Below are 20,016 nucleotides of genomic sequence, written 5' to 3' on the forward strand. Positions count from 1 at the left end.
ATACACACACACATGTATATATACACATATACGTATATATACATATGTATATATACATATATATATATATACATATATATATATATACGCATATATATACATATGTATATATATGCGTATATATGTATATACGTATACGTATATATATATACATATGTATATATATATACACATATACACACACGTATAATTCAAACCGGGAAGCATCCAGAACCAGAATGTGCATTAGCGAATTAAAGTTGTAAAAAGTACATATAAATCGAAAGTACTATGAATTATTAACTATGTCATTGGCTGTTTTCCAAACATTAAGTGCTAAATTCATGTTGTGATTACTTTAATATTAAACTTTTTAAATGGAAATGGATCTTATAATGTAGTATTAGAATGATTCATTTCCTATAAGAACGATAAACATTGGGGGAGACTGGGGTGAATTTGCTGACTTGCCTGTGAGACTGTCTCATTCATCATTCTGAAACCTGTTATATCCCCTGAGTGCTTCTCACAGTGTGAACTGTGAAAAGTAAAGTTTTACATCTTAGGAAGTTTAGAGGATGTGGTATCCCGGAGGTCATGGGAGTTTAAATAGGAATGATACCTCTGCTGAGTCAGCAAATGACTATTCCTGCACTTGAACAGGACTCAGGAGCTAGTCTGTTATTCGGGTGATTTGCCTACTTTCATTAAGTGTCTAGTTCATCGCTTGTGTTTTGTGGTTTCATTTAAGGATACTGTCAAGTATTAATTCAGAACATCAGAATCTTATTCTATTGATTTATCCTTGTTAAGATATCTGTGGCTTATCAATTTTATAAAATAGTTTTGCAGCTGTCCAAATTAATATCTGTATTTTGTCGTGCAGGATCTGTATCACCAGTCCTATGACCTGGTGTGTGTCATGTTCGCCTCCATCCCAGACTTTAAAGAGTTCTACACTGAATCTGACGTCAACAAAGAAGGATTAGAGTGCCTCAGGCTCCTCAACGAAATCATTGCTGATTTTGACGAGGTAAATAACCCCGGCTCTTGCAACCTTCACAACATCCTACACGTTCACCGTGGATGCTAGAAACAAACCAGGATACCCTTTCCAGCAGGTTTCATTGATTTTCTTGTCATATGTGATTGGACTCTATGACCTATGTGTCTCATGTGCAAACCACAACCTCCTGAATTGGTATGTTTTTTGAAAATCATTCACCGACTTTAGAAAAACCAGTAATGCCTCTTATCTAATCAATCTAATCCATATGCTGCATATATAATATGCATATTGAAGCACATGCATCTTTAAAAAAATGAAAGCATGAAATATCCCTTTTACCATAAACTATCCCCCATTTGTTAAAGCTGTTGTGTGGACTGTGTTTGTATGTGTGTGCAGCTGCTGTCGAAACCTAAATTCAGTGGTGTGGAAAAGATCAAGACTATTGGCAGCACTTACATGGCTGCTACTGGGCTGAATGCATCACCTGGGCCTGAATACACATCACAGGTAGGCTCATCACACATTCAAATCATGCTAAATCATTTTTCTTTGTCAACACTTTTTTACCTAATTTGAATGTGAATGTGTTACTGGTTGTGTTTCTCATTGTTTTCCAGGAGCATGACAGGCAGTACATGCACATAGGGACCATGTTAGAGTTCGCATTTGCCTTGGTGGGGAAGCTGGATGTTATCAACAAACACTCCTTTAATGACTTCAAACTTAGAGTTGGTGAGTTTCAAATGAAAGCAACATTTCACTAGAAAGGACCACGCCATCAAAATGAAGCTTTTTTTTTTCAAGCTGTATAAGCTTGAACTACATGTAGCTCATCCATTCTGCCAAATGCATTTTGGTAAAAACTGGGAATCTGCCGTAGCACCCGGGAACGACTAACCCCCCCCCCCCCAAAACAGTTACATGAGAAGAGATTGAGCACATGTACTAGACATAGGACAAGGAGCTTATGATTGATTTGAATGTTCTGGAATGCAATTACAGCAGGCAGAAGTACCCGCTACAATCCTTAATGAGTGAACGGAGTAAAGGGCAGCAGAAATGTCAGGCAAGGAGAGAACCTGGTGGAAATTCTGATGGAAATTCTGATGGAACCAGAATTGAGAAAGCATCTGTCCAGGCTCTAAGAGGAAAAGAGGACGACATGGGTCAAAGTGATGGGATAAGGCGGAAAATTGGGAACAACTGAGAAAACCGTAAAAAGGCGTGCGAGAATGTGGCTTCTAAAGTTCGAGCAAAGTGAGCCAATGGTGTGGATGCACACTCACAGCGAGTTAACAGGAAAAGGAAGGCACCTTGGATTTTGAGCAGGCTCTTTGCATAGAAGACCTTTGAGATCTGAGGGCTTGAGGCAAGGCCCGGGCTACCGGATACGGTATTAGTATAGGGGGTCGATCTTTAGATCTTCTGGAAAACGGCAACGAGAAGCAATAACTTTGGAGTCGCCCTCAACATGAGCTGCATGGAGAACGTATTGGTGTGTAATAGAGCAAAAAGGATGGTCTTACGGGACCATTCATGGCCCCACAGAATGGATGTGGCTTCTATGGGGTACATTTCCTAGAGTGAAGAGCAAGCGACTCTGCATTCAGTTGCGAGCCGCTTGGGGCAAACCGGCTTCGAATCATCTTCCTTGGAAACCCCCAAAACCAGAGCAACATTGCCGTACGGTCCGATTTCATGTGGGGCTGTCAGTTGATCGTCTTAGGAGAAGGTGATCCCATAAAGCTCGAAGGCTAAGCCAGAGACGGAGTTCAGGATGGCTTGAACTGTCTGGTGAGATAGAGTCTTAGAGTGATGTGTCGAAAGAATGGATTGATAGCAGGTAGGAAATAAATGTTTGCCCTCTGGGAATGATGCGTAGGGAGCTAGCTACAGGCATGTTAAACGCATTTCAGCCCCCGGTTTCATATCGTGGGGCTGATTGTTTACTGGCTTGTTCTTCTTTATGCAGAAATCTTTTTTTTTCGTCTTTTAGTTTGGTACATAGCAAAGGGTTTACTTTAAATGATACGCTTGAATGTAGACTAATTATATTTTCTACTTACAGGTTATGTACTGCCATGGACATTTAACCTTTATGCATCCATTTCTTTCTATTTTAGAGCACCAGTGGCTTGGGGGGGTAATTCATTATCTTGATAGAAACACAGAGATGGGTAAATGTCTATATAACAAGAAAATTAAACTCATGTTTGCAGCAAGACATGGGTATAGTCATGGCAACATAACAGCAGAGTGAGAGAGAGAGAGACTGACTAAAGCGTAGAGTGAGGATTGAAGAGGAAAGCATTGTGGGTAGGTCCCTGCTCCCTGCATGCGGTAAGCGTCAAGAGTTCGATACCTCCAACAACCTATCTGTCAAGTTCGCAGCATGGGTTGCTCCATTAACTCAGCAGTGTGTGTGACTGTATATCCCCGCTGCTTCCAGACAGGCCTTTAACGCATCAGAGGAGGATACAAGCCAGCCAGCCCCACCCCCACTGGGACTGGACAAAACCACTGGCCGGGTGCCTGCCCACTTGTGCAGATAGCAATTTCCAGCAATTTGATAAATTGACTCAGAAGCCAGAGTGAAGAGAAGCCCAGTGTCATCTGAGTGCTGTGAAAAGCTCCAGAGCCTGCTTAACAGAGGTTCTGGGACTGCTGGGGATTAAGCTGCATTTAGCTTCCACGTCATCTCATGTTCTGATGAAATCTTGTGAAAAGACTTTGATTCTTGCTGAAGGCCTTTTTGAGCTGCACTCTGAATGCATTCAGTGATTAATCAGTAAGATCAAAAATGTGTTGAAATATTGCCCTTGTATGACATCAGCAATGGGAACAAAATAATTATAATTTACTTGGCGTTTCCTGATTTAAGTTACACCTTATTAAAAAAAAAACCGTTTCCTGTTAACACATGTCTGGTGTAAATAATTCAACAAGTAGAAAAAATATTTTGGAAAGGCAATTTAATTAACTGTAATTAAATTTGAAATGTTTAAATGTGCACCGAATACTACTATGTCCTTTTAATTTCCAATTCTGATAAAAAAAAAAAAATAGAAATATGTAATAGACTTAATATTTTGCGGATACATCTTGAATGTTCACTGATTGCTTGGTTTCCTTTGTCAGGTATTAACCATGGTCCAGTGATCGCTGGAGTCATTGGAGCCCAGAAACCCCAGTATGATATCTGGGGGAACACCGTGAATGTAGCCAGCAGAATGGACAGCACTGGAGTCCTGGGAAAAATACAGGTAATAAAAGGACATGCCTGTTGATATTCTCCATTTTTCTTATTGTCACACATCCCATGAAAAGCCCAAAACCACCTGTGTTTTGGTCCCAACACAAGAATCATTTAACCAAACCCTGACATATCGTACTGCGATGCGCAAAGGAGCTCAGCTGTTATCCCAAAACTATTCCATCATGCAAACATCAGTGAGCCACACTGTTGCACTTGTTGACATGTTCATTACCATTGGGCTTTTGTTATTCTCATGAGGCAACCCCTGGTTCTGAAAAGTGAAGCCAACGCGAAAGTGCCTTAAACCTGCATTCTCTTTACTTCCAATAAGGGAGCGACTCCCGGTTGCATAAAGAGTCGGATTTAACAGTCTATGAGGAAATGACCCTGCTTCTCAGTTACCTCAGTAAACATTGTAAACGAGAGTTTATGGTCTCAATCTCTAGTTTCAAGTCTTCTTCAATACAGCATGATGTTCATTTAGTGAATGGTGGTCCCATTTAGAGTAAAACAGACGGTAAAGCTGAGTATGCTTTAGGGTGTGGTTTCCTTGTGATTGACAGGTCGCTACCAGAGCCGTATACGGCGTCTCTACGTCACTCCTCCGCTGTCCAAATATGGTCACTTCAGTTCACTGGTTGCAAAAAAACAAGATTGCAACTTCCAAAATTCAAGATTGCAAACGCCAAGACCCTGAACTTGAGGCTTGAAAACCGCAGACCACAAACCAACGTGGGACGTCACCATGACCAAGTCCACTTCTTATATACAGTTTATGGTTATCCCTCCACGCTGGTGATAGTTGTGGCCAAAGGCAATATGTTTTTGGATTGTTCCCATAAGAATTTGGAGGTCAAAGGTCACTGCAAACTCAGGTCCACACCATTCTTGTGATATCTTTGGAACGCTTTAGGCAAGTGTCCAAATCTGGCACAAACTTTGAACTGCTCTCAAGGATGAATTTGTTAGAATTTGGTGGTCAAAGGTCACTTTGACCTCTCAAAAAAGATGTCTTGGCCATAACTCAAGAATTCATGTGGTAATTATAACAATTTCACACAATATATCTAATAATATTATAATAAATGAATGATGAAGTGATGACATTTTGGACAGACATGGAAGTAAACTGCAACATGACTGGTTGGCGGTGGCAAACTGCGAGGTGGAAATTTAAATTCCTTCTTTGATCAATCACAAATACACCGTCCAGCACAATAATGTTTGCTGAAAACTAGGAAATCTTCGCTTATTTAAAACCACAACTAAATACTTGTGACCCATTTCTAAAGATTGACATCTTCAGAAGGAATGAATGGACTTGGGGCTGAGACACAGACAGAGCAAAACAGTTGGTAGTATAGTGTGGACTAACACTTGTGAAAATAACAAGAAATACATTTTAACTCCAGCTGACCATTTTCTGAGATGCATTCAAGAACAAACCAGTTTGAGAAGTCTCCATCTGTCAAACATCACATTGTTTGAAGTTGACAGAATCTTTCAAAGCAGCAGCTCTGCTCCATTTTCATATAAAGACATTTTAAATGTCAGTACAGAAGTTTAAAAGATAAAACTCTCATTCCCTCTGCTTGTGCTATTTATGGCAACAATGACATCGTATCATCTCAACATCATGTGACATCTTCAAATCTGACATTTTCACCCTGTTTGGGCACTGATAAGATATATTGGTTTTTCACCTGCATGACATGTGGCCTCCGGGAATCATTCAGTCTTCAGAGGGCTGTATTACATTTCAAAACCTGCACACATTTGATAGAGCCATCTGCTGTGCAGTGAAGCACAACTGTAGTGATTCCAATTGCATCCCAAGATTAGCTGTTGATACAATAAGACATTGAGTTATTCTAAGGTATCACATTGATATTTTCCATCGTAATTTCCTAATTTTACTCTTGTTTCTTTTTTAAAACCGACAGAAGATGTTTTTGTCCTGTGTTGTTTATAAATGCAGCTCCAAGTTGTACTTTGTTCTGTGGAAGCAGTGCTCCGCGTTATTTTATGGTTTTTAATTTACATTTAATTTTATGCATTAGCTGTGATGATTGATGTGCCCGCGATCGCTTCTAATCCTCAATGTAAATGCACATATTTAATGTGCATAAGCAACAATAAGAAGCAATATAGAAGTATTGCCAGGTAGTTCCCCCATCCTTTGTGATGGGACGCACCTGTGATTGCAGCTCCACTTAACACACATATTTTTGCAAGCTTGTATGGAGTTAATTTCAAGGTTAAAGTTTTTACAAGACTATATATCCTGATTTATAGGCATACAATAGAGGTTAGGTGATTCAGAGCAGCGTCCAATGAGTACAAGGGCTTTATACTTAATGTTCATCAGATGTTTCCCTCAGCTTCTGGACATGTATTCCTTTAAAGAGTATGTTTGGCTGCAGGAACTTAATGCAGTTGTGTAAGATGAGCAAAATCGACTTTCCCAATCTGGTTCTCCCTGTAGGTGACGGAGGAGACAAGCCGCATCCTTCTGACACTGGGCTACATGTGCTCTTGTAGAGGCATCATCAACGTCAAGGGCAAAGGAGAGCTCAAGACCTACTTTGTGCACACAGAGATGACCCGCTCACTGTCCCAAGGGAATGTAATGCCGTAAGACTCAGAATATGCTGAATTTACACAGGGGAAAAGAACTGATGTTTATTACAGATGGAGATTTGTTCTTCTCATTGCTGTTGTAACAGAAGAAAAGTGTGATGCACAAAGGAATCAGATCTGCAATGCAAGGAGGATAAACATCTGATTTAAATGTTGCATTGCAAGCTACCCCTGCTATAGCTGTAGTATACATTTAGTTACTTATTTCTTTATGTATCTAAGTGTAGCATGTAAAGCAAGAAGGCAATAACCCCTGAAGTATATTTGAATTTGAACATTGGATCCAGAAAAGCCACAGTGACTTTGCCTTTTTCAGCCAGGTACACCAACAACAGAATCTGTATTCTGTTCACTTTACAGGAAACAGTTTATTTTGGATGTGAAAGGATGTACATGAAGGAGAAGAGAAACAAAGAAAAGACTTCAATTTTCACACCAGGCCTCTTGAAGAGCGTCCAAAAGACAAGAAGACCAGAGTGAACATTACAGAAATGACACGCTGGTGTAATGGATATGAGGACGTTTGTTTGCCCCCACCAATTTGTTTTTACAAAAAGCACAGATGGAAGATCTGGGAAAACTGCATGACCACTGTTGCAAAGGAGAAGCTGGTCCAGCCAACAAGGAAACACACATATGTGTACATAACTCCATGAACCTTGTTAGAACACGAAGTCTTGGATGTATTTTACAGGCAGCCCATAAGAGGAGAAGCATAAAAAAAAGAGTCTATGAATATATTGTGATATTCATGCAGGGTTAAGTTTCCAAAAACTGTCTTTGAACTTAAATCGTCTCGTCTTTATTGACTGTTTACAAAAAAGTATTTTTGGCATACTGTCGGTCAGATGCCTGCTGAAAATGGAAATTCAGCTGTTTGTTGCTGTTCAGACAAAGCCGAAAACAAAGGGATGAAGATGATTTTAATGAGAAGATTTTATTTGGGAAACCCGAGCCTGATCTTTGTACAGGGTAACTTCAGAGTGCATATGGTACGGTGGTTTTGTAACAAAAGAAAACACTACCAAAAAAGTGTTTTGATGTTTTAGATGCCATTGTTTTTTGTAAAAACTTCATTAAAATTTCTATGTATTTCAGTTCTACCGAGTGTTATTATTAAATTGATTATTTTAACAAGAATAAGTTTCGACCACAGGGTCCTTTCTCAAGATGAGAATGGAGTCTTTTCTTTGAACTTGGATCTTGGGGGAATAGATTCCCTGCACCACAAAGGAGGCGAAGCCAGTGATGTGTGTGTGCTGCCTTCACTCGTCTTATTTGGCAGCTTCTTCAAAAAGGACCAGCTCCCAGCACATTAACATGACAGGAGTCTGCTGTGATGTGTCCATGAATAACCGGCAGGATGATGAAAGTATCCCTGCATACTGGATTGATACTCTTAATCGTATTAGGCGGTATATAAATAACTCTTTACTATGCCTATGGTGAGTAGACTCATCATGACCAAAGTTGAATCCTGCAGTTTCAAATTAAAGAGACTAAAATGTCACTAAAAATCAAAGTTTTTAAAATTACAAATGGATAAAAAAAACAAATGGCACACAGAAAACAGCGATTAGATGATTAATGTGAATAGAGCGATCCTATGATGATTGGATTTCATTTTTGCTCTTCTCTCTGTGTGACATCACAAAAAACCAACCTCAAAAGGCCTCTTTAATTTGAATTATCTGTCATCTTCATCCTGATCTGAAAATGATATCTGATATTGTAGGAAAACTGCAGCCACAGCAAGCTGTAGACATACTCGCTAGTAGCTGTAAATACTACAAGTACACAAGAGTCTGAGGGATCCAGACATTTATAGCTGACCTTCAGTCTTAACACTACAGCGGTTTTTTCCCCTTCCACCTCAAGCAAAACATAACACTGACATGATATTTAAAATATGGAAATTCCTGTTTAGACCTGTTGACTGAAGTAAATACTCACATTTGCCCTCAACTTCTGACATTTGCTGCACATGATCAATTTTCACTTCAAGATTAAATATATTGTGGAAAGGACTGTAAGGGATTGCTCTTATTCTGAAAAGTCCTTCTACACTGATTCTTTGAGAGGCTGTTTCCTATTGACTGGAAGCGCATGTTGAACCACTGGTGCCCCTACTGTCACAATTTCCCACTTTGTGGAAGAAAAAAAAACCAAGATTGCTAAATCTTAAAAAATCTAAATGTACAGTGGTAGCCATGGTAACAGCTGTTTATCCTGCACACTACGACATTGGGAATGTGACTGATGGGAAGTTAATCATGTCTAACCTCATATAAGATGTGTTCTCTCAACAAGAAGCTATCATTTGACGTCACAGAGGAGTGCCACGCCCCGTAGAATCCAGTATTCTGGAGGAAGTGAAGTCTTCAGATCTACAGCTGCAATGTAATTCATGTCGGTCCTGACCGGCTTCTTGTAGATGGGACAGGAGTGGAGGCGGGAATCCTTCACACCTACAACAAAAAAATGAAACAAAACATTTCTCAGGTGAAACGAACTAATGAATAAGATTTACAATTCAAAAGAAAAGTGATGATAAACAAAGCAACAGCTGGAAAAATGATCACTTAATTAAGGTCATAATTAAACATCTTTATACCTAGAAGTATTTCAAGTAAATTAAATATTTACATAGGGAAGGAGTTGCCATTGGGACACACAGCTGCATTCAACAGAACATCTGTTTATTATAAACTCCAAGTCTGCTCAAATCAGGCAAATAACTGCGATTAGGAGAACATGTGGCTATTGCCAAGCGGCAACCTCCAGTGCTGAGAAATCAAGCCAACGAGCAAGTGCCCAAAAAACTGCAGTTCTTCAAATGGCCAATTTAGGCTGGCTCCAAAAGAGAGTCAATCCCATGATAGCTGGTTAGTTGTTAGCCCGGCAGTGACAACATGCTGGAGTGCCCCGCCCATCCTTTCTCTTTGAGTAAAGGGTTTTTTCAAGACGCATGCATATGCCACACATACTCAAAGAGGCAACAACCACTTGTCTACAGACAATTCCCTCACCAGTCTCCTTTGCATTGGCACACACACTCAAACCCAGCAGTCAGCCTTCTAGTGGGAAAAGCTGGGAAGGGGACATGTTGTAAACAAACCACATTACGGGTATCATCGGATCATTAATTCTTTTCCCCGGCAGACTCACTTGCAGGCGTCCACTGGGGCCCCCCTCTCTCTGCTGTCTGCCTGAATATAGCCTGGTCTTATCCAGAACAAACACTGTGCTACATACTGCTGGTAATCTATCCTCAGACAAAATAAATAGCACTTAGTCTGCTTGACATTTAAATGTTACATCCATCCATTTTGAATGACGCGTGGGATGCAAATGTTGAGGAGGTTAGAAGAGGGATACATTGAGATTGATAAAAAAAATAAGATAGATCGTGTAAGAAAAGACAGATCAAAGTTTTGTCGGATTAGAGTTTTAAATTCAGAGTCACAAACCTTCTCAAATAACACATTTTTAAAGTAAACTTTGCTATTTAATCAAATGTTCTGAGATAATCAGACTCACCATTATTCTCCGCGTACATCCTGATCACAGGCATCATCTCGAAGAGGACTTTGGGTTTGGAGTCGATGAGTTTGCAGCTGCGGCGGTCCCAGCCGGCTCCCTCCAGGTAGAGGCCGTAGACATACACTCCCTCTGCGGGAGGCTGGGTGATGTCGTCCTTCATCCACCTGGTCACCTCGTTGCACAGCACCATGCGGTCCAGGGCCCAGCCCTTGTTGGCCCGGGTGATCTCCTACCAGTGCAGGGACAAATCCACAGGTTAAGGCAGTGATGTGGGCGGTAGAATACAGCAGCACACATGAATGACTGAGTTGACATTTGGCGAATGTTTCTCCAGACAAAAAAAACATTTCTTTCTTTAGAACTGTGCTGTAATAGAGGTACAGGAAAAAAAACATAGTATTACAGAGAGGTGCACTACATTAACACATTTGTTTTGAGAGATGCTGTGCCAACAGGAAGTGAATAAATCCCAGATGACTCAAAAAGAGCAAAGAACAAGGGCAGAGTGCGTAATAAATAAATTAAATGTGAGTGTTGTATCCACTCAGTCATTTTGAGAGAGAGGAAAAAAAACAGACAAAAACCTTTTGGGGCAAAATATAAACAGATAGGACAGTGTCTCTCCTTAAAAGGAAGTATGCTGGCTCACTGAGAGGAAATGATAACACTAGTTCAACAAATCCCTGTTCAGTAAAATACAGATACCTGCATCCACTATCCAATATTTTCTCTTAGTATGCAACTGGGATTTTTCCACCAAGTGGAATAAATAAAATTCAGTCAGATAAACCTGACACCAATGTTAAATGGTTTCCAATTCCTGCTACTACTGAAATTGCAAGGTAAATTTATTTGTTGGCCTTGAAAACCTTCCTCAGCTTTCAGGTCTCTATCTCAGCCTATTTTCACAGTAGCGATATGTCAGATCTGGGTCACCGTCAAATTCTTTAAAAAAATAAATAACCAAAGGCCACCAATCATCATGAAATCAGTTTTTTGGAGTTGATTAAAGAAAGATCAACAGACAGCCTACCTGGTGGAGGCAGTAATAGACTTGCAAAAGGCAGATTTACTTCAAACTGAACAAATATTGAAAGAATTGACCGTCTGCTGTGTGAAACAGATGTAAGTTCAGCACCACCGATCATTGTGATTTGAGCCCGAAAATAGACTGAACTGCCGGATGATCTTCTGCATCGCTTGCAGGTATGTTTAAAAATGTAAGTTCTTTCAGGCATGTACTTGCTGCTACATCTGTGGGTCTGTCGATAGTATATTTACTTTTTATATATTTTTATCGCCGGCCATGTATAACTTATGGTGACAATGGCAATGTCACGACGTAGTTCTGTAGAATAATGTCATCCATGCAGGTTTTCAATAACTAAACGTTCATTTTGTAGCTGGATTCTATGTACATTTTCGAATCTGTAGCTTGAGCGATTGTACAGTGTGCTGCTTTATTAGCCTTTAAAAATGTGAGAATCAGAAGTTCCTGCTCTATTATAGCTTTTTATCTGTATACATCTTTTTTTTAATGGTAGTAGTATTTAGCAAACAATTAAAAATATCGTCTTTATAAAACTTTAAAAAGACTTGAATTCCTTTTTTTTATTGATATATCATGGATTATGTTTTACTTTGTTCAAATAATTTCTTCTATGTTACGTTATCTTAAATCGCCTTATCTTGTTTTAATTTCCTTCATGAATGTTAATGTAAATGACTAATTGCTAATCATATCAGGTTTTAATAATAGTAAGCATACATAACTGTTTGATTAATGTATTTACACTAAGATTTATTTTATTTGGTTTTTCAACCTTTAAACCATAATTCTTAATGCCTGAAGATTGAAAACACAACTTTGTATGTATATTCCAATTAATTTGCCTTGTATTTCTAAATTAACGCAGGGCCAGATTCCATGATGATATACGTGCATGGAGTGACCCAGGACCAAGAGGAAGATACTGACCATCGACCATCTCCCAACAGTTAAGTTACACAAGATAAAGCTCACACAACCAGCAGGTCTGAAGAGAACACTACCAGCCCTGAGTAAAATGACAATGTCCTGATTTGGTTTAAGGAAGATTGCACTTATATTATATATTTGTATATAAAATATATTTGTGTGTAAATTTTGGGGGACATTACATTAGAAAAAACATAATCGGCTCCCCCCCTTTTCAACATAAAAGTCAATAACATCCGCTTGCAATCAAAAAAGACAGTGAAGAAAAATGTTGGAGAAAATGCCAATGTCTAGTTAAAGGAAAAATACAACATGGTCATTTTGCTCTGAAATAACATATAATATAGAATAAAAATATAGATCGATGACCAAAACCATTTTTAGATTAAGTGATTAAGTAGGTTTGATTAGAATATTCACTACCCCCACATTAATATAAATTGGAATTCATTAGAAAACAAAGTGTTTTGTGTGTGTGTGTTTGTTTGTGTGTGTACATGCATGCGTGTGGCTTCTTGCTTGCTAGTGTGTGTGAATGTGGCGGTGTGCCTGCCTCTCCCTCAGCGTGCCATCTGGTCGACTCTCTGGCGGTGGGTAAGTAGGTAGGTAGCCTGATGCCGTGTGTACCTGTCTCATTGCTGTCAGGAAGCCCTGCGGGTTGAAGAAGCCTGTCATCCAGAAGCAGTTGGGCCGCCCTTCAAAGATCCAAGCCTGGAACTGCCGGTTTCGCTCAAGCAACTCTGTGAACCAGAACCCCAGGGTGCTGGAGGCCCACGATGCCTGAAAAACGATGACAAACGACAGCACAAACAAAACATTACAATGGAACACAGAAAACTGTCATCCAGACAGATCAGAGGAGAAGACAACAGGGAGGCGTATAGAAAAAATGGTTTGTGAATCACTGCGTGGAAAGAGAAAAATAACAAATACAGCCCGTTATAATAATAAAAAAGATGAGAATGCAACAAAACACAGTCAAGTAGAGCCAAATGGGCCAAAAGCAGACAGAGCTGCAGGTAGAACAATTCTGAATCCCAGCCAGATGCTATTCAAATCTAAATTATTCTAATGATGAATGTAATGTTTGTCAGGCACAACTTGAATGTTTTCCAACAGAATGATTTTATATGAGATACGGTAAAAGTTATGCCAAGTCACACTTCTTTGTTGTTTTTTTTACTTCCCCTCTCTAAATATTAATATTGCACAAATTTCGTCTACTAAGTTTATTACTAGAGTCATTTTCATTCATCACTGAAATGCATTTGTGTGCTTTTACATTTTTTAAAGAAAGTACATAAACAAAAAGGTAAAGAGCGTCATTGTTGGCTGAAGATAAATTAGATGTTGATGATGAGTAGCTAGCACGACATATCTGACATATCTGAAACCTTTGACTTATAACTGCACAGAAATAAAAAGACCTTTGACTTTTTAATTTATGCTTCCAGCTTCCTAAAGTGGCTTGTTTGAATTCTAAATTAAATGCAAAGGGTGTTAATAGCTTTCAGTAGAATTAAAAGATGACTGGTCCTATTAGGAGGGTCACTTTGCCATATGTAAAGCAGAATTGTTTTTTAATAACCAACTAAAAAGCTAACAAATTAACAAAAGTAACTTCTGGTCAGTGCAAGTGTTACTGGCAGAGGCAACACAGGAAATTAAGAGCTTCATCAGTAATTTTGTGATGGCGTCCAAATCATTTTAAGACTACAAATGAATTGCAAATGTATCTTGCATGACAAAAGTGAATTGCTCTGAGTAATATCTCGTAAGGGCACAGTGGGTTTGCACATTTTTTATTCAATTCTTCAAACTGACCTTCTTCCAGCGGGCAGGAATACGTGCGTCATACATGCAATCCAGGGCATCCCGCAGATTTTCGCTCATGATGATGGTTCCATCGATGGCCAACTTGAGGTCGGTCAGCGTGTTTCGGACCAGAACTATGACCCGCTGCATCCGATCGATCTCCTGACGCAGGAAGATGTTCATGGGCTGGAAAGGACCCATCTTCAGGAGGCGCTCCTCACCTGGTTACGTTTGAAACAAATGAGAAGATGAAACTTCAATGATTCTCCTGAAGGATTTATAATGCGTGGAGAGAAGATGCAAGAGCACACAAAGGCTTGCTATGGTGATACAGAAAGACATGTTCACGAGCTGCATCTGGAATTACCACAATTCCGTTAACCTCCACTCTACGTACAACTTTAAAATACGTACAACCTTAAAATAAAGAAGTGAGGAGATGTAGAATTGTTGCATAAGCTTTTCTATTTCTTATCTGGATAAAAATGACAATATGCTCTCATGCTTCAGGTACAAACTGAGCACAAGATGTGAGGTTTCTATAGCAACTACTATTTGTAAGGAACAGAAAAGAACAGGAGAGGTGGGTTCTACCTTTATGAATTTGTTATTTCTTTGACCATTAATACTGTGATTGATTTATCCTTCAATTCTGTACAATTTCCCCTCATTTAGATCTAATTTAGGGGGTTGTTAATCCAGTTTTACTGCTATCATATACTGTTTAGACAGACAGCTGGCAGATGGATGGAAGTGAAAGTGGTAGGGTGTGGCGTGCAGTGACAAGTTTTCTGTGATGTTATTTTCGCCTCGCCCCCAAAAAGTCATAGTCTCACCTCACTTTGTCTTATGTGACAAAAAGCTTGCTAAAGTCAGCAACCCCTCTATTTTTGGTCTTCTTTTCTCACCGTCTATCACTGTCTCAAACACACAAATCATTCCATCACCTCACCAACACATACACCCCTCCCCCCCGAACGTGTTGCTTCACTCACCTAAAACACACCTCATGCTGTTCATGGCGGTCACATGCACACATGCATCGTGTTCATTCACACAGGCTTACTTCAAAAGGTACGTAGTCAGGTGGCAGTTTCTCCAGCATGTCGTCAGCCAGACGGGACACCACAGTCTCTCTGGTTTCCCCTCCGCCCGATGAGCTGTCTTTAGGTTGAATATTGAGGATGGTGTCCAGAACGTCCTTAGCCAGCTTACTCTGGTAGGTTATGTCTGCGTTCGGGTGGAGGCCAAACACCTCTGGAGTGTCGTAGGCTGGGAGACTCTGTAAAAGAGAAACAGCAACCGTTATTGAACCAGAAGTCCTTTTGGCTCTCAGAGCCTTTGTGAAAATCTTTTGAGAAAGGAATAGCCCAGAATTATCATCTCTGCTCTCACAAGTGCTATGAGAGGTGCTTAGTGCCTCCCACAGAGCTGGCAGAAACAGGCTGGCAGAGCTTATGGGTGAAACGTTTTCCAATTTGGAATAGATTTTATGTGCTGCCTTTTTTTTGAGGCTTGGTTACCTCTTTTTACCTCAGTTTCAAAAACATATTTCAATCGCACTGCACTGCTGTTTGATTACTGCTAAGCTGTAGTTGGACAGGGTAAATTGTAGACAGCCAAGTTTCTCCTCTGATACTCACAGTGTGACCGGCTGCCTCTTTTCACCCTGCAGTGAAGAGGTTCACTGTGCAACACGTGTTGAGAGTCATGATATTTCTCCCAGTCCAAATTGGGCACGCAACTGAACAACTAGTAGGGTTGACCCTGAAGAGTTGACTACTCGCGATTTGATCTAAGGAACCTGATTTGAATCTGGCTTTCAAAAAAATTGGGTTAAGAAACAAAGGAATGTTTCATTCGGGTGTATGAGGGTGCTGAATCCTTGGTTTCTCTGGATAAATCATGGCATATAGCCTATTTAGGTTTTAATATCAGTAGCAATAAAAGTTTAAAAATAACTCGTACTTTCAATTAATGTACTTAGTGTGCGTTAATGAATCCCCATGTAGACAGAAGTTCTACGATCCAAATTGCAGGACCATCGTAGCAGGATGGTCTAAGAAAAGGCATAAAAAGCAGCAACCAACCAAGTTTTTCTCTACTGATAAAATAAGTGCACCTAGTGACTATGTACCAGTCAATACCAATTTTTCAGCTGGGCTCATAGCATACAAAATTTGACAATGTAAAAATAGGGACTCACTGTAGTCATGATTGATTATAGGCATAAAGAAATCCATGGAAAAAAACTTAAATACAAAGCAAACTGGTTTACCAATTAGGGTTTTATATATAGAGCAACCAATGCCTTAATAAATGGCATAAAACTGTCAATGACATTGTAATTTGGGTAAAATCGAAGGCAGTGAGTAGAAACAGCATTATTTGGATGGTCCAAAGACAACTTGCAGTTAGTGTCTCTCTAAATGATGACAGGAAGATGGACCACATGATACTGCCGTAGGACTAATGAAGTACTTTGTAACGGCTGCACAAAGCTTCATTATGGCCAATGTAAGCAAAGTCACTCAGAACCAAAGGAGGATCCAATATGTTGTAAGCTGTATTTTATGTAAAACTGCAATTTGAGTTTCATTTTTGCACGTTTTCACAAACAGTCTTCTCGACTGACTGTTTTGTTATATATCATCAGATTTATTTTGTTCTCATTTCTTTGTTGATCGGGAACATCTGAGAGTTTGCATGTGAGAAATAAGACATTTGTGATGTATGTTGTCATTGGCTAGTCTATCCCTCAAACATCCATCACACTGCAATCAAATACAGTCACACATCAGGTGAGAGCCTGGCTAATACACAGAGATAAAATTGGAGGTGATGAAGAGAGAGTCACTGGGTGCTGCACAGAATAGCCTTTGTCCCTTGCTGTGGTCAATTATTTCCTCTCAGGCAATTTTAGCTTTGTTCCTGTCTGTCTGCATTTCATTTAAATGCACATATGGGTAGAGACACACACACACACATCACATGTGCCTGTGTGTGTGTGTGTGTGTGTGTGTGTGTGTGTGTGTGTGTGTGTGTGTGTGTGTGTGTGTGTGTGTGTGTGTGTGTGTGTGTGTGTGTGTGTGTGTGTGTGTGTTCTCCAAGGCTGTGTTTGTCATTCCCCATTTGAGAGGCAGTGCAGAGGAATAAGCTTACTGAGCCTGGCAGCCCTGAGCATCCATCATAATGAAACTAGCTTTAATGAAACTAGCTCAGGAGCTGCCCCCAGACATGCACACACACATGCAAACCCACCAGTTAGGCCCACAAGCACATTAATAAATCATACATAATCTGGAGGAAAAGGAGCATGCTTGCATTTTATATAAAAATCACACATGGCAGCCTGTATCTGGATGTGACAAGAGCGCAGCGTGTCAGCATCCTGCAGACACATCATATCTTCAATGTTGATATTATCCCTGTTTGTGATGTCACTTAAAGCTGACAGCATTTTAATCACGTGCAGGTGCAGAATTTTAACAAAAATGGTGAAAGATAGGGTTTGTGCAAACGTACCCAAAATCCTCAAGACAGCGGCCATTATTAGAGTGACATTTTTGCAGCAACAGATTCAGTAATACAAATGCCTTTAAATGTGTTGTATTATTTGTAGAAGCCTGATTAAAGTATTTGCAGTCAATCATCTTCAACCTGAGTGTGACTTACCTGAATGTATGTCAGATACTGGTCGACATTGGAGCATTTGGGGATGCTGTAGCCTTTGTAGAAGTTGAAGGCAGGGCCGAACATGTCCTCACTGAACCACACCTTGGCAAAGGTGTTGAGGAGGCGCTTGTCATAGTCGTCAGTCACACGTCCACCGTATTGAATCTCTCCGATCATGTATCGCACTGTGGTCCATGACACACCCTGAGGAGATATGAAATAGTGATAAGATTACGGCAAATGCAATTTGTGAAATGGTAACGGTTGTTGAAAAGGCAAAAGTTATTGTAATTTGATTTGTGCAGTGTACTGTGAGGAGACTTGAACTACCGTGGAGAAGGTAGATTTGTGTTTTGCACCTCTTTGACAGTATGTTTATTATATCTGTTTGGCATGTTCATGAAAGATGGATGTAACAATTCTGCTAATTCCTAAAACACATTTCTTTCATATCTGATGACAACGTTGATCAACTCATCAGATACAAGTTCACGTTTTTTAATGACAGAAACTGTGAAGATAAAGGGAAGGTTAATTTGTTAACTTTAGCTGTAGAAACAGGACCTGGGTGTCATTTTCAGTTTAATCTAATTACATTACTGCTTATCAAATACGTAATGTATTCGTATGTCAGTATAGACATGGTGAATGCTTTTGCTTTTGTAGTCGAGGTGCACATTTTTACTGAAACTCGTAAAGTACATTGCAGTTTATCAGACAATTTGTTAATTTACTGTAGTGTAAAGACTGTGATAAAAAGACAACAACCAGAACCCGCTGAACACCTTTTCACAAGTAAAAGGCTATCAAACACACAAAGCATTTTAAACCATCATCACTCTGAAAGTATGCACTCCAAACTATTTCTACTGAATCTTACTGTTGTTTGTGTTTTTTAAAGATGTGTTTGTTAACATGGAGGTGTTTACTGTAGTTTTTTCTCAAACTTGATAAGGGTCACCACCTACCTTTTTAATGTCCATGTCATCGAGGTGGTTCTGAACGAACTGTACAGTGGCGTTGAAGTCGGCCTGGTTGAACTCGTACGGGATGTTCCATCCCAGAGGCCCGTATTTTCTCCTCTCCTGTACTGTGCTGTGGAGGAATGCCACTCCATATAGCATTGGCTTCCACTGCACCATGTTACTGACATCCAAAAGGTCCTGGTTTATACCTAGTGAGGGATACATGGATAAACACATTAGCAGCCCTCTTCACCAAGACAGCGCAGACTACAGAAAATCGTTGTTGTTCTATTAGCTTTTGAGGTCAGCATTTGGATCTGCAATCCAAAAGCTTTCCAGCTACTAAAAGTTTTTGTTACTTCTACTCCAGTATAGCAGACTTGGAAGTCACATATTCACTAGCAACAAATACAAGTGCAGATTCCCCTTTTAAAGACTAAATAAAAAGAAACTGGCCCCACCTCCATACGTCCTCTTAAGCCCCGCCTTGAGGCCCTGTGGTGGTTCGTTGGTGAACTTAATTGACATCTGCAGAAGGGTGATGGGGAAGTGTCTGTGGACCTCCGTGGTCATCCAAAGGCGGAAGCAGTCATGGACAGAATCCATCTCTGTCACTGTGTCCATCAGCTCGTCCATGAAGTCCAGACCCAGGTGGCAGTTCTGGAGTAGGGCCCAGCCACCCTAGGGACAAATAATAGGAGTAATGGTTATAATACATATCAAGGACCGCAGAGTGATAATGTAGTCAAGATCTTAAAAAAAATATTTAGTTATAATTAGTTATTCGTAAGCAACCAACTCTCAAAATATTGATCCGTCTGTTAGGGATCTGAGAGCTTCAAGACGACAACCAGAAACACAATTTTCAGAGACGTCTAGTTCTCTATATTGCACTAAACTATTGTTCTGCTGCTGCATTTAATGATTCAGAAATAGCAGTAAGCTCAGACCGCTGACTCACATTAGCCATAGTCTGCTGCAGAAGCTTGCGGGCATGAACCTCTTGTCCTTGTCCCATGGAGACGTATCGGGTCTCAATCTTCAGCCTCTTCCCGAGCGCAATGATGGAGTCGGTTGGATCTGAGCCCATTGAAAGGAAGCAGATGAGAGGAGTCCGTGGGTCTGATTCCTCCCACGTCTTCTCCAAGTCAAG

The 20,016-nt window shown here is 40.0% G+C and overlaps 2 protein-coding genes across 5 annotated transcripts in view; one reads left to right on the top strand and one right to left on the bottom strand.

Moving 5' to 3' along the window:
- The window catches only part of adcy2a (adenylate cyclase 2a), a 51,472-nt gene extending 44,587 nt beyond the window's left edge, over nt 1-6,885 (top strand). The window contains exons 21-25 of the mRNA XM_054621697.1: nt 866-1,012; nt 1,388-1,498; nt 1,609-1,723; nt 4,130-4,254; nt 6,733-6,885. Coding sequence (XP_054477672.1) covers nt 866-1,012; nt 1,388-1,498; nt 1,609-1,723; nt 4,130-4,254; nt 6,733-6,885 — 651 coding nt within the window. The remainder of the gene's footprint in view (nt 1-865; nt 1,013-1,387; nt 1,499-1,608; nt 1,724-4,129; nt 4,255-6,732) is intronic.
- Nucleotides 6,886-9,189: 2,304 nt separating this feature from the next.
- dnah5 (dynein, axonemal, heavy chain 5) overlaps nt 9,190-20,016 on the bottom strand; it is an 85,791-nt gene continuing 74,964 nt past the window's right edge. For all 4 annotated transcript variants that reach the window (XM_054620965.1, XM_054620964.1, XM_054620966.1 and 1 more), the window contains exons 79-87: nt 19,825-20,016; nt 19,325-19,544; nt 18,867-19,072; nt 17,899-18,102; nt 15,280-15,505; nt 14,233-14,444; nt 13,036-13,188; nt 10,428-10,659; nt 9,190-9,355 (exon numbers count right to left, since the gene is read on the bottom strand). The exon at nt 19,825-20,016 is cut by the window's right edge and continues 54 nt beyond it. In XM_054620965.1, the coding sequence (XP_054476940.1) occupies nt 9,204-9,355; nt 10,428-10,659; nt 13,036-13,188; nt 14,233-14,444; nt 15,280-15,505; nt 17,899-18,102; nt 18,867-19,072; nt 19,325-19,544; nt 19,825-20,016 (1,797 nt within the window). In that variant the 3' untranslated portion in view covers nt 9,190-9,203. The remainder of the gene's footprint in view (nt 9,356-10,427; nt 10,660-13,035; nt 13,189-14,232; nt 14,445-15,279; nt 15,506-17,898; nt 18,103-18,866; nt 19,073-19,324; nt 19,545-19,824) is intronic.

This window comes from Anoplopoma fimbria, chromosome 20, assembly GCF_027596085.1.
Source record: "Anoplopoma fimbria isolate UVic2021 breed Golden Eagle Sablefish chromosome 20, Afim_UVic_2022, whole genome shotgun sequence".
Lineage (NCBI taxonomy): Eukaryota > Metazoa > Chordata > Actinopteri > Perciformes > Anoplopomatidae > Anoplopoma > Anoplopoma fimbria.